Here is a 22,758-nt window from a genome sequence, read left to right as displayed (position 1 = left end):
AGCTTTTCTGTCTTTACTGACATCGACTTATTCCCTAAACCTTTCTTGAAGCCTTTCCTTTTCATCAACAAATCACAAAACATGTGACAAATAAGATTTCATTTGAAGGTCTGTAGTCTCCCAAACACAACAGCTACAAATGCTGTTTTTTTTTTTCAATCATTGGCTTAATTACCACCTTCACTTGTAACAGCTATACAATTAAATGATTTCGTTTTCAATATCACTTAAAAACTGAGCAAATGTGTTCTTATACTGACAAACTAACAGACATAAGGAAACAAAAAATTGTTCAGAATTGGTCATCTTGTCATTCACTATGACCATTCATAATACTTTCAATCAAAATAATGATGACATTCCTTGCTGCTCACTTCGGTTTTGATTTTTATCTTAAGCTTTGATTTCTCTTTTCCAAGAATGATAATATTCTTCTTATCTGTTTCACAGATAGGGAAAGTAGAGAGAAAACTGAAGTAATTGACCTTTTTGCCATTCTGGGGGTGATTGAACGCATGAGAAATTCTACTGGGTTATAATCTTTTTAAATGAATCAAAGCTTTATGCATTAGTATAATTTAGATGCTAATTTACTTTTTTGCATAACCTTTCTTAAATAACTTTAAGTATCTAAAATTAAATTTTAAAGCATTGGCATGAACAAATGGATGAAAACTTTACTTTTTAATTCCACACATACACACAAATTACCGGTTCTTCTTTTTGCTCTATGTGTGAAATAGTCAAGAAAACTCTGCACAGAACAGTAAAAACATCAGTACTTCAAGAGAAAAAAAAGTTGACATGTCTGCTGGCTTAACACGGCCGAAAGCAAGCAGTAAAACATCTGCTTTTCTGTCTTGGTCACTGCTTTTACTATGACTGAAAGCAAGCAGTGAAATATCTGCTCTTACTATGACTGAAAACAAACAGTAAGAAAACTTACTTTCCTTTACTATTCTTTCTCTTGACCACTTTATAATAATAAATGAAGGAATGCGAAATAAAAGTAAATATGACTACAATGAATCTAGTGAAAATTATCAACAACCAGTTATATATTACACAAAAATTATTTATTGTGGAAAAATAGTAAGGCATGCAGTGCATACATTGCATACATAGATCCTTCACTCCTGATATATATATATATATATATATATATATATATATATATATATATATATATTGTTGTATTTCGGGATGGTCATTTTTTTTTTTTTTGCCAAATAAACACACACACACTATATATTTGTTCTTCATTTGTTTATTACTGTTCTTATTTTAACTCATGTCCATTGTCTGGAAATCTTTCGTCACACATCTGTGACCTCTTTAGTGACACTTTCCATTCTTGTGTATGCTCCTGCTGTGCTTAGTCCATTCTTTGACTATCTCAAAATACAACAATATCTGTTTCAACAGATAGTTTCACATCAGGAATCTTACAACACAAATTCATAAACATATACATGTGTGTGTGTGTGTGTATACATGTATCTCTCTGTGTCTTTGCATTTTAACTCCTTTGATTTGTTGTCAACTGATGTTGGTTTCTTTACATCCTCATAACTTAGAAGTTTTGTAAAAGAGACTGATTGAATAAGTGCTAGAATTTAAAAGAGGTACTGGAGTCAGTTGTTCAGCTAAATCTTTGAAGATAGTGCTCCAGCATGGCCACAGTCCAATGAAGGAAACAAGTAAAGATATGTCAGTAATGCAACTTTCATATTTTAAACTGTAATATTTTCAGTTTTGTAATCTTTTGAACACTTGGTTGTATAACCACACCCATCAGTGTGCTAACAGAATTAACAATCATCATTGGATGAAGGCATGTGGCCTAGTGGTGAGGGTGTTGTACTCACAACTGCCAGATCATGGTTTTCATTCCTGAAACAGGCAGCGTGTTATGTTCTTAAGCAAAGCACTTCATTTCACATTGCTTTAGTGCTGTGTGGGGACCAACATGTCAAAAAATAGACCTAATGTTTCTTCTGCATGTCACAAGTGACCAAAAGAGGTTGAGGCAGGATTTGCACTCTGACTTCTTAAAACCCTCACCAACAATGATTCAGTGGAAAAATAGACCCATTGATTGGAGGATTGTTGCTTGACTGGTGTCATCTGCCATGCGTAGGGAATCACCAACAAATGTTGGCTGCAGCAACTTGCTGTTACAGCACATGCCCCTACACTACTACTAATATCGGATATGTTTGTTACATATTACATATTTTAGACCTACAGAGCTACAGACAATGTAGTGCTTACATTAGCTGTTAGATGTCATGGGATTGTCATTTGGTAGTTTTATTTTTGCAGGCTTATTTTTGCACTTTTATATTGTTTTACACTCAAGTGTAATGCTACCCACCAATTTTGACCCAGAATTTTGGAATATTAAATTACAATCTTATATCCTACTTAGCATGAATATATTTAACTTTACGATGAAAGTAAACAAACAGTTTACACTTGACGCATAATCACAGAGATGTGAGTTCGAGTCTCATGGCTGGTCAGTAACGTATTTTTCTGCAATATGTGGATAATTTATCCTGACCACGCTATTTATAGCATTATCACGCCTTTGAGAAATAAATTTATTTCTGTATGAATATATTGTTATAATGTTGTAATACTGTGGAGTTCACCTTGAAAAATCTTCTCGTATAGATGATTAGTGCTAAGAAGCACAGACAGATCAGTAATAGACAAAAAAATCATTCAGCACCAGTGGCAGAACTGTGAGATCACATGGTTTCAGTGTGTTTGCACTTTCTCAGCAGCAGGCGTCCACTCACTGCATGCAAGCCAAATATCACTGCTAACAATACATTGAAAAATTGTGACTATTCAGTTTCTGGTGTCACAAATAGCCAGCAAGGTCTGTAAAAATTAAGTATTAGTAATGGAAGCAGTATTAATACCAAATGGCAACCTTTATTACTTAATGTGGATGTATTGTTAGAACACCATAATATGGCAGTATTTGCCTTGAGAAATACTTGCTATAGACTTTTAGAGCAATGAAGTACAGACTTGAAATCAGCATTCTTATAATACATCCATGTTAAAGTAGGATTTAAAGATTGCCATTTGGTTTTAATCCTGCTTCTATATTTAATTTTTTTACCCAAGTAAATTCAGTACAGGCATACTTCACCCTACGTCATTAATTGGTTCCAGGAGACACGACTTAAGTCGAATTAACTTGTCTCTAAGCTAGGCTAGGCCAAATTTACTTGTCTGTAGGCTAAACCAATAATAACCATTCCCAGTTCTGTACTTTATTTATCAATGCATTTTCAATAATACATAGTTTGATATGTTTGGTATGTGCTAAAATACATGGTTAATAAAAACCTATTTTAAGCATACAAACAAATCATTTTTTTCTTATTGATTACAGTGTTCCTCATCCTTGGGACTTCAGATTTGATATGTGCTAAGATCTGGTTCTTATTATGTACAATCAATGATACGGTTGTCCAACTCATCCCAAAGATTGTGCAATTGCTACCACTTTTTCTCCTTTTTCGTGGCGTTTTCTAATAGCCAGTTTATCTTCTAGCATTATAGCATGACACTTAGCACTTTCACTATGAATTTTCTTAGGAGCCATGAATGAGAATGAGAAAGTAACCGATAAACAGACGAAAACAAATCTGAATTCAAAACAGTCACGGGAATCATGAGTGATAATGACTCCTAACGGTAGATATTGGAACTACAGTACAATATGAGCTCCGAAAGACTGATAAATAAAACAACACAGCTGATTTCATGATTTTATTCACTAAGTTACACTGCTTTATGGTGTGTATCTTAACATTTACTGTACGTATTTTAATATGATTTTATATGCTTTTATTCTTATTTATTACACAGTAACATGATTTTATGTGCTTTTAATGGTTTTCTAGTGATTTTACAATTCTAATATTTGTGGCAGACAGACGTAAAGTCAAGAAAAATGACTTGATTTTTAAATTTTTCCATATATTGGCAAAGAACGAATCAAGTTCCGATTAGAGAGCAAATATTTAAGAAAAAGTGGAAGTGGATTGGTAGCACAATTAGAAAGTACACACCAAATGCAACGAAAAGTGCTTTACAGTGGAATCCGGATGGATATAGAAAGAGGGGTAGGCCTAAGAACTTGTGGCGTAGATCAACACAAAAGGAACTAGAGAAAGGGGGACATTCATGGCAGAGTATAAGTACAGAAGCGAGAAATTATGCGACACGGAATTCAATTATAAGTGGCCTATACTCCGCATTGGAGGGTTAAAGGCAAGAAGACAAGAAGATATATTATTTTTGAAAACTGACATATAATTGAGAACAACTTAAATCGAAACAACTTATGCCAAGATATGCCTGTATATTTACTCTCTTTATGAATCCTTGTAAATTTTCTATACTTAATTATAATAACATTTACAGATAATACATTGTATTTATTTGTACACACTCCCTGTATCTGATAAGAGTTATTAAAAGAGTTCAGTGATGTCATTTATTGTTAGGAGTAACAAATAGTTCTAACCCTTGTGTCATGTCTTTCAGTTGTGGTGGTGGTGGAGATATATGAAAACATGTTGTCTTGGTTGCAAAATACCAATAAAAAAATGAAAGAAAGAGTATTGTGTGTGTGTGTGTGTGTGTGTGTGTGTGTGTGTGTGTGTGTGTGTGTGTGTGTGTGTGTGTGTGAGAGAGAGAAGCCTGTGGGAAATGATGTGAGTAGCAAGTAGTCAAAGTTTTGAAATGGGAGAGAAGTGGTGAAAGTAAAACTAGGTGAGGTTAGTGAGAACAAAGGTAAAAGACAAATGAACAAAAAGAAAATAACAACAAAAAACAAAAATGACTCATACACAATAATGCAACCTAACACACGGGCAATGTGAAATGCAGCTGGTAGAGAATTGAGATCAGTAATGTAGAAAATATTAAGAGTTAAAAAGAAGTAAGGAGTGGTCAGAATCATAATGAAAAAATGTGGGTGGGGACAAGCAGAGCTGAAATGAAATGAATAGATCAGTAAATAAAAGCACTAACTATATGCATTGCATGTATGCTGCACATTGTATGTACAGTCATACATACAAAGTATGTACAAAATTGTATGCTGCATATGCTACCAAACAGTGTGTCTGCATGCCTGCATGCACACACACAAACATACACATATATATATGGGCACAAATGTATGCGCCACTACAAATACTAAGGAAGAAAAAAACCCAGTTTTCAAGGGTGAAAGGCAGAGGCCTTCAGGATAAAGATAAAAAATTGCTATCTACACCCTATGCCCATATGTATTTACATAGGTTGTCTGGCACTGTAATCTTTTGTGTTTCATCATCATCATCATCAAACATCCTTTTTCCATGCTGGCATGGGTTGGATGGTTAGGTAGGAATTGGCAAGTCAGAAGACTGCACCAAGCTCTGCTGTCTGCTTTGACATGGTTTCTATGACTGGATACCCTTCCCAATGCCAACCACTTGCAGGATAAGATGCTTCAATTGACATGGGAGAAGTATCAAAAGACAAAAGGATGTCTTGCATTAGAGGAGAAACATGGCTACTCCATGTGGAGACAGAAAAAGGGAGTGAAGAAGGGATAGGGTGGAGGCAGGGACCATACACTCAAGTTACAGGGTGGTGTATATTGTGAAGTGTAATGGGGATTGGAGAGTAAATTCACAAAATTGCAAAAGGAGATTGGGAGCTGGATGGGCAGGAACGAGATGAATTTAGTTATAGAAATTTGTTTATTCATAATACAAACCATTGCCTACAGATTCTAAAATAACTCACTGATGAACGTTTTATTTCAGCTCCATGCCATTCGCAATGGAATTTTTGACACTACTCATTGGTTACCTGCTGATCTTTTCCTGTATTACTGTTGTCTGCATCTGTGGAGAACACCCCTCCTGTATCAATGGACCTCTGGGATGGATGAAGAATACCATATCCAAGGTAACATTCCCAAGTATTTGGTTTACTTACCTAGCACTGATCACATTTTTCTATGATAATTGCACATAAGACATAGATATAAAGTTTGAGTCATTATCTGTGTGTGCTGGTTGATTATAATTGTATTTAGGCTGTGGAAAGATAAGACCACATGTAATAATATATTTTCTCCATTGGTGTCTTATTACAAGTGAAATAAAGATTAATATTTGAGAGTGTTTGTGTTCTTGTTAGTGCATTGTTCATTCAGATTGGGGTGATCTGCTTTATACAACCTATGGTAATATCGTAAAAACCCATGTAATTTACGCATTTTTTTCACAAAAATAAAAATAAACTTTAGGGGGTGCATAAATGCTAGTTTGTATGTGTGAACTAGCATTCTTTCAGTAACAAACGATGATTGATGTCATATCTCAAAAGACAACCACTAGATAACATTGACAAGTGTATTAATTTGATTTACTATCCATATTTATATATAAAATACTACAATTAGCTGTCATTTTTGAAATCATGAGGTCAGTTAGTATTATTATAAACAACACAAACACTTTGTAATTTAATAGCATTTAATGTGATACCTGTTAAACAGAAATTATTTTTATTTAATGAAAATTTAATAAAATCTAATAAGTTAGTGAAATTATGCTAAATACAACTATATTGAAAACCTTTTTCCCCTGGCCATATTGGCTATTCTGAAAACTTTTGGGGGTGAATTTTACTTGAGTAGAGGCGTAAATTACACAGCTGCACAAATTACATGGGTTTTTACGGTATATAAACCCCATGCACTCACATGGATGTCACTCTCACCAGTCCAGTTCATGCCAAAATGGAAAAGGGACATTACATAATGATGATGTTAGTTAAGATTGATCAGATTTATGATCAAAGGTATTTCATTTATGACTGTATTATCTTTTTACAAAACAATGCACATGATACTGCTTAGCCACTGTGTCCTCCTCCTCTATGATGGTATGTTGGAATTTGAGGGAGATTTGATTAATATTGCTAGTAACTTTATTGGCTGGTACAAATTATGGTTCACTTATAGTTCTAACAATAGAGATTAAGATATATAAAATTAAATATCAGTGTCATATTTATTCCTGAATGGAATACTGACACATCATTGTCAGCCCATCATTGTTGTTCTCATTATCATGTCCATGTCTAACTATCTGTTTAACTGCTTCATACTATCTGCTTCTCATATAGAAAGAGAAACCTTTATTACGTTTAGGACAACAGCTCCTAAATTTCTAAAACCACCTCAAGCATTGATTATATCATCTGTGTAAGAGAAACTATTAACTACCTCTAGTGAGTTATCTGAGCAGTCTATGATTTTGTTTTAAGAGGTTCCTTTAGTGAACTAAATCATTGGTCCTGCTTTTCTGACAACTAGTAATAGATCCCACTCTTACATATCCTTTGTTTGAATTGAGTATGCACTATTAAATTCTAATCTACTTTCTATGAATCAAGCAAGATCATTTCACAGAGAGTGGTGCAACTTCATGTTCTCTGTCACTAATTAGCACTTTTTGATAGAGGACCATCTCATCGACATATAAAAATCTCACCAATGCAACCAATCCTTTCAAATAGATACAAATGGATGACAGAGCTCTAGTGGACATCTACTTGTATACTAAATTACTCTCTAAACTTGATGCCAAACTTAACCTTGCTAACAGCATTTTCATACATATGGCTTGCACATCTCTCCTTAATGTGTTTCAATCACCAGGCATGAAACCTGTGGCCCTAACCCAAACATAAACTGCATCTCATCCAAATTAGAACTACTTTTGTTAAAACTCCCTCAGTTATTGTGATGACATGCCCTTTCCTGTACATCTCTTTGCTCTTGTTATTGTTCAGAATGATACATGTATGACCTATTTAACATATACAAGGTGACCAGGTTAAATTTGACTGTTTGCATAAAAGGTAAAGACGACATCCAAAATAAAAGTATTTTAAAAAATCAAAAAGTATTAGGTAGATCAGTGGTTCCTGACCTTTACACAGTGGCTCCCAACCCTTTTATTTAAATGAGTTTTCCCACAGACCCCTTTTAATATGCTTATCCTTATGTGTGTGTATATATATATATATGAAATTTTGAATTTAGTTCGCGGACTGCTGGTACTACCTTTGCAGACCACCAGAGGTCCATGGCCACCACATTGGGAACCATTGAACTAGATTATGACTGGGAGATAACAGTTTACTCTGAGTAGCTTCCCTTAGCTTCCACCATAGTCTCAAGATGACATTGGAACCTGGCACATGCATTGCTCCTTGTGTCCCTGGAAAGATTTTTGAACCCCTCCTTGATCTTTGCCACCAGCTCAGCCTTGATGTTGCAGCAAAGCCATTGTGTCTTTCTCAACTGTGGCTCACACATAGTAATCCATGAGTTTACAATTAGAGGAATCAGAAGTACAGAAATTTGGGCTGGGGAAGTCATAAAAATTCTGACAACCACTTCTGACTCTTTCTTGAGGTATGGCAAGGAGGAGAATCTTACTACCACTTATGGCTATCCAACAACAATCCTCTCCAGCTAGGGGTTGACCACAATATCCAGCAGCTTCACATAGCCATCTGAACTGAGCATCAGACCCTGTTCAAAGATGTGGGGGTTAATTCTGGCATGTAGATGCAGTCAGAATGCCTGTTGTGTCCCTTCCTGCAGGCCACAACTTTGTAGTCTCTGTTGCAGCTGTCCCTGTTAAGAACATTGAGCAGCAGTCATGATGTCAGCATTTTGATAACCAGCATGGATCATCATGATACAGGTAACCTTTTTTCCAGTATTTAGATGGCCTCCAGCCCTCCATGTCAGCTAATTTTTTCTCAATTACAACTTTAATCTTTAAGCTCTCCAATATCATTCACTGTTCACCAATACATCAAGCTGTTTCTGAAAAAAAGAAGGCATAAAAATCATAAAATTTAACCTGAACACTTTGTATAACTTAGATAGCTTGACACTTTCAACACTTCAGCAACTGCTCTTGAAAGACTTACTTGCTGATATTTATCTACTTGATAGTTTCACTAACCATGCTAAATCTAACATCAGTAATTGGCCTCTTTGTTAGTTCCACTTGAATCCTTTAGCATTCAGATTACTCTGTTAAATATAATGCTTATTTATTCACATTGTTTTGAATTAATCACATATTATATTATAGCTTTAAGATTTCAATGATGCGATTATTTTTTTTTAGAATGACATTGTAAGGTAGGTGTAAGAGGCTTTATCAAAAAACAGGTAGAATATTTTGGCTGGATATGGCTGGTTTAAACGCTAAAGTGTTAAGAAGACCCTTGCTATCATACTTTCTCGTTCAAAAAAAAAAAAAATTAAAAATAACAAAGCCCTGTCTCAATAACAGTTACATGACTCTTTCTTTGTATCATTACAAAAGAAAAACCAGTCTCACTTCCCCTCAGTTCATACTAATTCAGTTTATACTCATCAAAATTTAAAGCCTCCTATCCACTTAACAGAAAACTTCTATGTAGCTTCTCTCTTGAACATCTTGCTTCTGAACAAGTAAGTTAGTATTACACTCTGGTACCATTTTCTTTTGCTATTTCTAAACATGTTGCTTAGCCCTGTTCATTCCGTTATTTTTCCAGTGTGTTATCCAGGGATACTAGTCACAAATTCCTTATTTGGAACCTGGCTCCAGGTTATAAATTTGTAACTTGTGACAGGTTGTTTGGTGCAAATGTTCAGTTTCTATGGTATAATTCTCTGTCACTTCCTCCTTCATGTAATGTGTAAAACTTGCAAACAGTACTAGTTGATACCAATAGAAACTGAATGATACATTCCTCACCAGATGGATGATTTTATGTTCTCAACCATCAGCTTGGTTCATTTTCTGATAAGTACAAAATCAATCTGGTTCCCATGCCCACTTGAATGGCTGATGAAAGTTGTTGAACTTGCTTTATGGAATTTGTATTGCAAATAGTTAGACCATTTGGGTACTTTAGGTACCTGAAACTCTATTTCTTGTGTCATGATTATGATATATATGTACACCATATTCCCCAATGTAACTATTAAAATCATCAACTATGATGGTGATGTTTCTGTCATCAATTTTTGAGATTGTACGAAGGCTTTCGTAGTACTGAGCTATTTTCGTTCATCTGCCAGTTCTATATGTGAAGTATGGTTTCAGTTACTCTCTGCTAACATCATCAAATTTGGAACAGACAGAAATAATGTATTCTTATTAAAACTTTATTTTTTAGGGTTTGCTCTTCTTCATCCCCAAATCAGTTGTAGATTGGAGTTCAAAAATCTTTCACTATGTATACTTCCAAAGGTAGGTATGATAACTTCATATGTTTAAATATACTTATTTGATATGCACAGTCATCATTGTTTATTATTAGACTGTCATATTTGATTGGAGTGGGCATATTCATAAAACAATATTTAGGTTCACTCCTACTCCAGATGTTAATCAGCTAGTGATAATCAAAAATCAACATTTTGTTCAAAACAAATTCATTTGTATCAATCACTTACTGAGTTACTATTCCATAAACTGTAGAATTTCCAAACCTTTTCAATTCTAATATTTAGCTGTTTTTATCAAAATGTGTAGGATTAACTCATTCTTAAGGAAAACTTGTCCTTACCTCTTTATCAGATTTTGTGAAACAGTATAAAAAAAAATCAGTCTTCAATTAGCAAATATGTTAATTAATTTGACAATTCTTTCCAAAGAGAAAATATAGATTTAAAATTCTAAAAATATATTTTACTCTTTCAGTAGGACACATAAAAACCAAGTTTAAGTACAGGATATATATATCTTTAAAAAAACTTACATACTATATTAATATGTATGAATAACAAAGCACAGATAGGCTAAGAGAAAAGTAAGGTCGTATAAAAGAAGTCAGATGTAGCATGCTAGGGAGAATATGCTGGTACAGGCTTGTGATGCTGATGGAAGATGGAAATTGACTTTAAAAATGTGCCGAGTAATCCATCTGAAGGACATTGTGAAAGAAGGCCAAGAAAGACTTGGGAAGAAGAGGTGAAAGTTGATCCCAAGAGGCTGGACCTCACAAAGAAGTTAACAAAGTGCTATAAATGACAAGATACTATGCAACTCATGGAAGCATAGGAAAAATGATGATGAGGTGAAAGAAGAGAAAATTTAAAGAAGAGAAAATTTTTTCCTGTACATATGTGAGGGTCTCTTTTGGCAACTTGGAATGATGATTGAATAATGACTGACTTCAAGTCTTGTAATTTGCTCACCTTTCTATTCCAAACTAGTTGTGAAAATAGCAGTGTGCTGCTTTTTCCTTTTCTTTTACTTTTTAATACCTTAGCAAGATGAGGAAGAATAACACCAATAGTCATTTTAGAGCTTCTGGGACTGACCAGCAAAAGTTATTCTCAGTCTCAAAACCTGCTTGAATTCTTGCAATAGAGTGGAGTCTACTAAAGACACTCAAGATCCATGTGATGGTGTTCATCTAGGTGATGGATTGAGTATATCCTTCAAGGCTGCACAAGGCTGGGACAAAATTCTTGTTCAAGAGTTGCACAAAAGGATTCTATCAGGAATGGTGAAGTTGTGAAACTACTTCTTAACCATACTGCCATGTTTGCTTAGCTGAGTAGATTGAATATATATCTTTATCTTTTACTTCTTTCAGTCATTGCTCTGTGGCCAAGCTGGGGCATCACCTTGAAGGGTTTTGTCTAACAAATCGACCCCAGCACTTAATTTTTTCTTTTAACCTTGGTACTTATTCTATTGGTCTCTTTTGCCGAACTACTAAGTTATGAGACATAAACAAACCAAATAAACACACACCAGTTGTAAAGAGGTGGTAGGAGAAAAACACAAATACACATACATATTTATATATATGTATGTATGTGTATATATATATGTGTGTGTGTGTGTGTGTGTGTGTGTATAGATTATAATGGAATAATTACTATGAAGCATTGTGTAGAATACATTGTATAAAAGATCATGAGTTAAGCCAAAACAATGCGAAGTAAATGCAAAGTAAATCACAAAAAAAAAAACAAATATGTGAATTAATCTAGACTTACCTTGTATTCAATATTTTGGGGTTATAACCCCATTTTCAAGAAATTGATGAATGTTGCCAATGTGCATATATGTGAGCATGTGTGGAGTGGACATGTGCAGAAGAGTGTTGCGGTAGCAACCAGCTAGCTTCCTGTAACTCCCTTCTATTGTTGAAATTGGGTTTCTTTTGGCGTATGAGGATGGCCTCAGAGATTCTAAGGTTGCCCCTGTTCTGCTGTGTTGCCTTGATGTGCACTGTGAACTCCTGGGTCTGGCGTTTATGTAGATATTTCTTCATGGAAGTGTCTGCCTGCATGTGTTCCTTAATGCATACTTTCAACTCAAGATCACAGAGGAATGCTCCATATTTACCAAATTCTATAGGAAAGCCACTATTAGAAACTTTTCATCCACTGCCAATCAACCTTGCCCACCAGAGCCAAAGACGCATACATGAGAAACAAGATTGCACGTATAAACAACAATTGCAGCAACGTGACTGACAAAGCTGTCAACACCAAACAGTTCCTCAGAGACCTAACTCTGAATGGGTACCCACCATCTTTAGCTAAACAACGGCACCTGAAGAACATCAAGGTCAATAAACCCCAGAAGAACCATCATACTCCCAAGTCCAGCACATGCTTCCTAAAGCTACAACACTTTTGACGACAGAACTACTGCAGCGATACAACACACAGTTCGCAGAGAAGGACTCGACATACAGATAGTGCACACTGACCCTTCCCTGAGAAAAGCTCTGTCCAAGAACAACACCTCTCACTACTCTGAGGAGTTCACATTATCGAACTGACCCTGAATTGTGCCAGAAGACCTATGTCATATATGAGATCATCTGTGGCAAATGTGGCACATCCTACATTGGAAGCATGACAAGAAAACTGCATGTATGCATTAAGGAACACATGCAGGTAGACACTTCCATGAAGAAATATCTACTGAAATGCCAGACCTGGGAATTCACAGTGCACATCGAGGCAACACAGTGGAATAGAGGCAACCTTAGAATCTCTGAGGCTATCCTCATACACCAAAAAAAACCCAAGATCAACAATAGAAGGGAGTTACAGGAAACTAGCTGGTTTCTGCGCATGTTCACTCCACACATGCTCACACCGGCAACATTTGTCAATTTCTTGAAAATGGGGTTTATAACCCTGAAATATTGAATACAAGGTAAGTCTACATTAATTCGCATTGTTTTGGCTTTACCCATCGTGATCATTTATACAATATATATATGTATGTATGTATGTATATATGTATGTATGCATGCAATCAGCTTATTTCAGTTTCTGTATACCAAATCCACTCACAAGGCTTTTCTCAGTATGGGACCATAATTAAAGACACTGGCCTAAAGTGCTATGCAGTGGGATTGAACCCAGCACCATGCAGTTGAGAAGCAAACGCCTTACTGCACAGCCTCATGTATATATATTTTTTATAGAATTAGAAAGAAATTATATATAAATTAATTTTATTATTTTAAACAAATTTACATTTCTAAAAGAAACTTATTTTACTTTTCTTTCCAGAAATCCAACAATGCAGATTGTCTTTGGTACCTTGGTTCTATGTGGTCATGCCATTGTTGTCATTGATATCTTCCCAATATTGTATGGTATTTACCACGATGACAACCATGTATTTGTTCCCATGTTATTGCTTTTTCTTAACCTCTTGGCTTTCTACAAGTTATGTAATGCAGACCCTGGAGAAATCACCCAAAACAACCATGCTCTCTTCATTTCGATTTATGCCTTTGATGGTGTCCTCTATAAGAAGAAAACTGTTTGTAAGACTTGCAATTTTGTTAAACCAGCCCGGTCAAAACATTGTAGTAAGTGTTTTTGATTTTGTTTTTCAATGATTTATTAATTCATTTTTTTGGTGTTATCTATTGATATTTGATACTTATTTTGTCTAATGATATTTATTTCATTGTATTTAGTTTTATGATCTTTTTAACCTGTTATAAAATGGACTAATGTTAAAATAAAGCAGATGTATCTTTGACTGACTATGTGTCATACATATATATATATATATATATATATCAACTATTTGATTAGTTTTATGCATAACTTCCCAGTACAACTTGTGAATAGAATGAATATTAGCTATTTTCATAAGATTTCATTGGATATGATGTTACTTCCCTAATTAGTAAATTCAGGAAAGAGAATTATTTTAACTTTATGAAAAAAATTGTTTTTCTAGTTACTTCCATTCCCTGGAGATAGATCTTTCTCCAAATGTTAGACATTTCTTCTCACAGCACACCAATATATCTCACTTTATGTTCTTAATTGAATTGACTGATGTCAGAACAACCAGTTTCTTTAAATTTAAGGAATGATATTTTGTATTTATATCTAATGTATTTTTTCTTTTCTTATTTGGAGACAATAGGCAGTATCATTTCCCCCTCTAAGTCATTTAAAAATATATTGAAGTATAGGGGAAGTTTAGAATTGTTTATCACCCTTACAGAGATTACAGCCATCATTAGCAAAACTAGTGATAGTTTATTATTATCTGTTGTAAAGCTGTAGTTGAGATGGATATTTTCTGGTCAGTTGTTCAACAAGTAAAGTTAGTTATGTAATAACATTGAACCTACTTGCTACTGGAAACTAATCCTATCTTAATTAGAAGTAAAATGACTGAAGTCTTGATTTATATTTCATTACAGGCATTTTTCAATTCAGATAGCTGACAGGAACAGGTACCAAATTTATATTGGAATGTTAATTGAAATAGCCTAGTGTTCTATCCAGAAGGGAAATTTATGTTGCATCAACTAAACACTGTGAAATCAGACTTAAGCACTGACTCTTCTGAATCATTTTAGGTTACTATTGATTTAGTTGTGATGAAGTTGCATGAAAATGAAACTATTTCTTTTAGATATTTACAAGTTTATACATTGAGACATATAAAATAAAAGGATTAAGCTTCTCCAGGAACAAGCCATCTCTACAAACCTTATATTGGTATTGAGAAAAGTATATTTAAAGGCACAAATATGTCTTACCTTTTTCATAAAATTTAACAAAAAAGAGAAACAACATGTTGGCATCAAAAGTTTTTGAGTAAAGTGGTAAAAGTTGAACAGAAATCCTCCAAATGTTAATATTTCTTTTGATGATAACTGCTTGAATATTGTTGTTTATCAGTAAATAAAATGTTTTCAAGATCAGTTAAAAGTTACCTCCACTTACAATGATCATTTACATTGTCCACTGATGAAATGATTGCCAATGTGAAAGGAAAATATTAGTTGTCCAAAAGAAGTTTCCATCATTATTGTGCATGAGGGAAAAGCATGACTATTTCAATCAAATGCAATGCCAGGATTAATCATATTTTTTTAATGAAGAAATTGTTCATTAAGAATTTGTACTTTGTGTCCAATTAGTCAACTAAGCCTTTTCTGAAGTAGTTTTAATTTGTTTGAAGGAGAAAGTTACAAGAAACTTCTGCAATCTATGAGGAAATGATAATTGGTTTTTGCTCCATATCAGTGTTCCTTCATACACTGTTGTCTCTAAGAATTTTAGACCAAGAATTTTTCATAGTGCTTGGAAATGTAGTTTAATTATTAGATACCTTAATTTTATTCCTATTTGTGACTAATTTCCATTTGCACTATTAAAATTCTTAAAAATAGCATAGATATCACAATCTCACATTTCACCTGATTATATCTATGGTTTCATGCTAAAGTAAGAAATCTCATTGAGATGGTATAAAACATGTGCTTGTTGTTTGTTGGTGAATTGTAATTGTAGCTGCATGAGAAGTTATTTTAATGTGTGTGTGTGTGTGTTTAAGGAAGTGAGCTGGTAGAATCATTAGCACACTGGGTAATTTGTCTGTCTTTATGTTCTGAGTTCAAATTCTTCTGAGGTCAATTTTGCCTTTCATCTTTTTTGGGTTGATAAAATAAGTACCAGTTGAGTACTGGGGTTGAGGTAATCGACTTATTCCCTCTTCTAAACTTGCTGGCCTTGTGCCAAATTTGAAATCAATATATTTGTTGCTGAAATTTTCATATCTATATTTTCATTGTTTTTAGGCATTTGTAATCGATGTGTTCATCGCTTTGACCATCATTGTGTCTGGACCAACAACTGCATTGGAGCCCTAAATAATCATTATTTCATTGCTTTCTTGTTGACCCTTATTATGATGTGTCTGAATGGCTTCTATATGGCACTACGTTCTATTATAGCCATAGCTCACTTCTCAGGAATGGTTCATGCCATGATAATGGAATCTGATGGGAAAATGATTCCAGTTTCACTTTCTGCATTAGTACAGGTAAGATTTTATTTAATACTAGCAGAAATATCCAGCGTTGCCTGGATTAAAGAAAATAATGAAATTCGAAAATGCCTTTTAGATCTCTAACATGACACATGGATTATGCAGTTCTCAACAGTAATTAGCTGAGGTACAAACTATTAATGTCAATAACATATTTTGTCCAATGTTCTCACTGTTAAAAAAAAACAGGCAGTTCTTTGTCTTTGCAATCACCTTCAATTGTCAGTACTTATTTGAAACACATTGAACCTGAAAATGCATAAACTTGAGAAGAACCAGCCTGCAGGCACTCCTCTCCTGTTAAAAAGTACATCAACTCCATGCAAAATACATTTAAATGAGCATTCATTATAACGGCATTCCCACATGCATTCTTTTCAAGTTATTTCGATGTTACACTCGCTTGCCCTAAGCCTTATTGCACGCAAATGGAGAAAACATTCACTGCATATATATCGATCGCTGTACGCCAGCGTCTAACAGCTTTGGCTTTTTAATGCACAAAAAATTGAAATTATTTTTTTTCTGTGCCTCTGATTAAAATTTTCGAAAAAAAAAAAAAAAAACAGCGATTCCACTGCACCGTTCTCGAGTGAATCTGCCGACACTCAATCAATCAAGCAATCAAGAACACTGCAATTTATAGTATAGATTTATAATAATGACAATCTTCATTACCTTTCAAAACATTTGCAATTCTCTTGTTCTTTATATCATTTAATTTCATTATCAGTCATATAAAATTTATAACAAAGTAAAACATTGGTGTCTAATCTAAGGAAACTATTGAGGGTGTGTGTTAGCAGAAACATCAATAAAATTCATAATATTGAATAAGCTTTTGTATCTTGTGGCAAAATGAATTTTATTGGGTTGGCCAAAAAGCCCTTTTTTTTTTACTCTAAACTTCAAGCACTCTAATAAGTAGCTAACTTCAGTCTGTTCCTTGCACATATGCACTTGTTAGATACTTGACACTTCAACATAGTTTGATGTGAACTGGCAATGAGCACTTTTTGTGTGCTTGCAAACACCATGAAAATGAAGAAATAATATGAACATTATTGACAACTCATAATTTTCTATTTACAAAAAGGCAAGTAAGTAGCAGAAACCTGTAGAAAGATATTTGTTGTGTACAGGGAAATGCTGTTACGGAACTTGTGTACCAGAAGTGGTTTCGAGTTTTTCAACTGGGAAATTTTGCTGTGCAAGGTGTGCCTCTCTCTGGCTGGCCATTTGAGTTGAACAGTGATACCAACTCTCATTATATGACCAGAATGATTCAGATATTCCCCAAATATCCAAATCAAGTGTTGAAAAACCATCTGAATCAACTTGGTTATGCCAGCAGCTCAATGTTGAGTGAGGCTAACCTCACCCAATGGATTTCCATCTGTAACTCATAGCAGAAATGTAAATAAACAATCCTTTGGAAGAGAATGGTAACATTGAATGAGAAATGGATTGTCTATAATGATGTAATGTGCAAGAAATCATAGAGGAAGTGAGATGAATCATCACAAATAACCTCCAAAGCAGGACTTTACTTGAAGAAAATTATGCTTTCAATTTCTTCCCATGGACAGGATCATGAATTTGAATGTGTACTGTGAGCAGCTGGACAAATTAAATGTGGTGATTGACCACTAGAAGCATCCAGCACTTGCTAATCATAAGGGCATTGTTTTTCATCATGACAATGCTAGACCACACACTCCCTTGCAGACATAGCAGAAGTTACTGGGATTTGCTGGGAAGTTACACTGTACCCTCCATATATTCTTGATCTTGTAAGAGAAATAAGGTTAACTTTTAGAATATTTCCTTGACATTAATGTAGCTGTTTTGAAACTTGATTTCTCAGTGTTATGAATTTTATTGCATTTAGATTAAAATTTGGAGTATTTTATTTTGTCTAATAATCAACTGTAGCCATAACAAATATTGTAGAAAATGAAGCAAGAATATTTTATAATTATTGAATCAGTTGTTTTTTGTTTTTTTGACAGCATCTCTTCATGCAGTTTCCAAGGATTATTTTTCTAATGGCTTCACTGTCTGTTCTCTCTCTCCTGATTGCTGGCTTTACACTGTATCATATTTATTTAATGTTTACTAATCAGACCAATAATGAGCGACACAAACTTGGGACATTCCAAATTTCTGAAAACTGTCATCAAAATGATTGTGATTCTTCAAAAGTAACCAAACTTCCAAAGAAAAAACAGTGTATAAATTCAAGACCATATGATATTGGTATTTTAAAGAACATTGCACAAGTCTGCTTTCCAAGATATTATATTGATAGACACAAGAAAATTTTAAATAAATTTAAATGAAATGGTAATCAAGTTTTTTCTTTTCCTTAGAATATGGAATTGCATATGGTCATTCACTCCAGTTAAACCCAGGTCTGATGTAGATTCTTTGGTGGAATAGAGATCATCTTTTATGCCACCTACTTGAAATAAGAAAATACACAGGAATTAATTCTCTATTGTATATATTTCAGGTATTGTGTATGTGTGTGTGTGAAACTAGCAAATGAGAATAAACAATTATGTGCACTTTTAAAGTTTTATGTTGCTGTATAACACCAGAATGCACTGACTGAGCCAACCTATAATCAAAGCATTACAGCTTTACCCATTTCATCCTTTCTTCAGGATACAGTGCCCAAAAAGTCACAAGGAAATGACTCGTAGTTTATATTGTGTCTTCTTGTGTTCTGAGTTCAACTTTACCTTTCATCTATCTATAGAGTCAATAAATGAAGTATCAGTCTAAAGCAATGGACTGGTGGAGTTGTTAGAACATTGATTGGTATGCATTTGTTCTGGCTCTTACTTTCTGAGATGAAATATTTCTGGTGTCTATTTAGGTGGTAAACTTAATACATTATTCAGTTTAAAGCCATTGCTTTAGGTGCCTTTAGCTGAGTTCACTCTCTTATAGGCATTCAGGCCAGGTATCTGGTTTGAGTCTACTTCCTCCATTCCACCATTCTGAGACGTCCTCAAAAATGGTCTTGGACACTGCTTTATCTCCTGACTGAGTAACAGGAGTATAATTACGCTGTGAAGTAGAGACAACATTTCAGACAATGCTCCTTCATTTGGAACAGAAAGTCATATAGAAAGTAGGCAAAACAAAAAACAGCATAGAATGGAAGTGGAACAGCACAAGTGTTGTGCTGAATGTAGTTTTATGGGCAAAAGAGGGCAGAGGTAAGAAGTGATGAAGTATGAGTTTGTGTACTCTAGAGATTAGGGTATATGGTTAGGCTATTACAAAACTAAAAGTTTTATCGGCTGGGGATCCAGGGGAGATAACCCGAACTCATTAATGTTCTTATACGTTAGCTGCTAAACCTTGTTATCCTAGCATTTCTTCAAATCTGCGAGGTATAAAGTTAAATTTTGTCTTTGTATAGAGTCTGATAAGCTGTCCACAAGGCTATATAGCTTTCGTGGATACTTTTTGTTTTAATATATATATATATATATATATATATATATATATAAATTAAGAAATGGAGTCAAACGTGTTGTTCAAATCTTTACACTTCTGACAGGTTTCAAAGAAAACATTGATATTATTCTGGAGGGAATAAAATTCGCATATTCGATGACTGGCACCCGTGCCAGTGGAGTGCTAAGAGTACCATCCGAGCGTGATTGCTGACAGAGTAGCTGACTGGCTTCCGTGCTGGTGGCACGTAAAAAGCACCATTCGAACGTGATCGTTACCAGCGTCGCCTTACTGGCACATGAAAAAACATTTGAGCGAGGTCGTTGCCAGTGCCGCTGGACTGGCTCCCATGTAGGTGGCATGTAAAAAACACCACTTGAGCGTGGCCGTTTGCCAGTACCGCCTGACTGGCCCTTGTGCTGGTGGCGCGTAAAAGCACCCACTACACTCTCAGAGTGGTTGGCGTTAGGAAGGGCATCCAGATCAGATTGGAGCCTGGTGCAGCCATCTGGTTCACCAGTCCTCAGTCAAATCGTCCAACTCATTCTAGCATGGAAAGTGGACGTTAAATGATGATGATGATATATATATATACATATATATATATATATATATATATAACACAAGAAGAAGTTGCAAATATTTTTTGCAGAGTTATTGTATAGCAAAAGAAGTAGTTAGAACTATTTTGGTATTATTCATTCTCCATTACATGTGTTTCATTTGCTAAAAGGTATTAACAAAGTTTTACGTTAGACAGATATGTAAAAGATTTTCCTATTAGAAATTCTTCAGAATGAAAATTGAATAATACAAAATTTACATTTGGATGAAGCATTTATGTATAGTTAGTAATCAGAAATAATACACGTAGTTGGAGGAAAGAAGAGAGAGCAAAGTAAGCATGGGATGATGCATGTATGTAAACATATATATTCGTGAATCTATATATGTGTGTGTGTGTGTATATATCTTTATAAATATATATGTGTTTCTATGTATGTATATGTCTGTGGGTATGTAAATGTATAAATGTTTGTGTGCATATATATCTATGTGTGTATATATATATGTACTTATATATGTGTATAATTGTGTGTGTGTGTGTGTATATATGAGTGTGTATAAAACTCTTCCCTTTTTTTTATTTATTTTGCTCTCTTTCTCCCAACTACTTATACTACTCCTGATTACTAACTATATATAAATGCTTCATCCAGTCTGAATAGTTTCTAATAGGAAATCTTTTACAAGTTTTTTTTTACATGTTATCTAACATGTAAGATTTTGTAATACCTAATAATAAATGAAACATATGTAATGGTAAATAAAAAATACCCCAAAATTTTCCAACTTCCTGTTTTGTTATGCAATAATTTTGCAAACAATATTTCCAGAAATTTCAATTTGTATTTGGCATCTATACTATAACTACAGCAAATAAATACTGGATTCTAATAATGGAATAAGCAGATGTTCTTCAAGAGGTAACAGCTGAGATTTTACCCTAACTATCTATGTCATCAGATATATATATATATATAATGCAAGAGAGTTAGGGGTTGAGGATTCAACCCACTAAGGGATAGTATCTATCCAATATACTGCTGGGAGGGTACCCAATTATTGTTACACTAGTGTTATACCAAGTGTATTAAGTGGGTGCGGGTAAAAGGGGGTTGGTTATGTACACAGACACAGGTATGTGTATTGTAGTGTTTAAAACTATTTATATGGTCTTATATACTGTTTGTAGGCTTTTTATGTGCCTTATATTTTTATATTTTCATTTTTTATTTTATATTTGTATTGAATTTTGTGAATCTCTGAAGAGGCCTAGCGAATCATGCATGTACCCCCATTACATCATTTTCATATGCTAATTATTCCGGCACACAGGAGCTATAGAGATAGAATGGGGCATGCCAACGCTAGGCCGAAACAGCTGTAAGTTTCTGTATATTCTCCAATTGCTAAATGTACTTTATATTTGTAACCTTAATTGTTAATATGACATGGTATACCATAAGCATCTGTATATTGTGGTTTTTGTCATTTTAGTTACAAAATAAACAAATTAATTCAATGGAATACACTGTCTGCAAGTCGATGGATACTGCATATTCTCCTCCATTTTCTTATTGCTATATATATATATATATAAAAATGTGACACTTATTTGGTAGCCATGATAAAACTCTGAGTTTCGGATGCCGGGGTGGGAACCCATGCCATCTCTTCAGTTATCCAGCCATTGAAAATTCCTGTCGGAATTTTATCATGGCTACTGAATAAGTGTCACATATTTTTACAGATAAATTCCTCTATTTACGTAATATCGAGGTCTCTTTCTTTCTTTTGTTGTCCTTTCCATCAATATATATGTATGTATGTATGTATGTATGTATGTATGTATATTTATATATACATACACACATATATATATAATCCAAATAATAAGAAGACAAAGAAATTCTTCAACACATCTTTAATGATTCACTAGGATTGTTTCTGTACCAATTCTGCTTGCAATACCAGTTTACGCAAAAATTCAAGGTGAAAATAGATGTAATGTTTATGGTTTTCGACATTAGAGTGGCATTTCATCAAAGGCATGTCTTCACACTGTGCCACAATTTTTGTGTAAACTGGTGTTGCAAGCAGAGTTGGTGCAGAAACAATTGTAGTGAATCATGAAAGATGTGTTAAAGAATTTTCTTTGTCTTCTTATTACTTGGATTATAATTCACTTTTTGCCAAACCCACACAATGGTGTTATCATCATGAAACCTGGATCTTCTACACTTGAAGAATTTCGGCA

At 34.2% G+C, this 22,758-nt stretch overlaps 2 protein-coding genes across 4 annotated transcripts in view; one reads left to right on the top strand and one right to left on the bottom strand.

The window, feature by feature from the left end:
• Positions 1-18,813, top strand: part of LOC106869980 (palmitoyltransferase ZDHHC4) — a 40,730-nt gene extending 21,917 nt beyond the window's left edge. For 2 of the 3 annotated variants that reach the window (XM_014915928.3, XM_089350960.1), the window contains 5 exons: positions 5,850-5,994; positions 10,291-10,364; positions 13,667-13,971; positions 16,213-16,457; positions 18,476-18,813. In XM_014915928.3, the coding sequence (XP_014771414.1) occupies positions 5,854-5,994; positions 10,291-10,364; positions 13,667-13,971; positions 16,213-16,457; positions 18,476-18,805 (1,095 nt within the window). In that variant the 5' untranslated portion in view covers positions 5,850-5,853 and the 3' untranslated portion in view covers positions 18,806-18,813. Of the gene's footprint in view, positions 1-3,821; positions 3,844-5,849; positions 5,995-10,290; positions 10,365-13,666; positions 13,972-16,212; positions 16,458-18,475 lie in introns of those variants that run through there. The other variant, XM_089350961.1, reaches the window with a different exon arrangement.
• Positions 18,788-22,758, bottom strand: part of LOC106869976 (uncharacterized) — a 12,885-nt gene continuing 8,914 nt past the window's right edge. The window contains exon 2 of the mRNA XM_089350962.1: positions 18,788-18,924. Coding sequence (XP_089207088.1) covers positions 18,788-18,924 — 137 coding nt within the window. The remainder of the gene's footprint in view (positions 18,925-22,758) is intronic.

The sequence above is a fragment of the Octopus bimaculoides genome, chromosome 4 (genome assembly GCF_046866305.1).
Source record: "Octopus bimaculoides isolate indiv1 chromosome 4, ASM4686630v1, whole genome shotgun sequence".
Taxonomy (NCBI): domain Eukaryota; kingdom Metazoa; phylum Mollusca; class Cephalopoda; order Octopoda; family Octopodidae; genus Octopus; species Octopus bimaculoides.
Note: the sequence above shows the minus strand (reverse complement) of the source record. Positions and strands in the feature narration are given on the sequence as shown.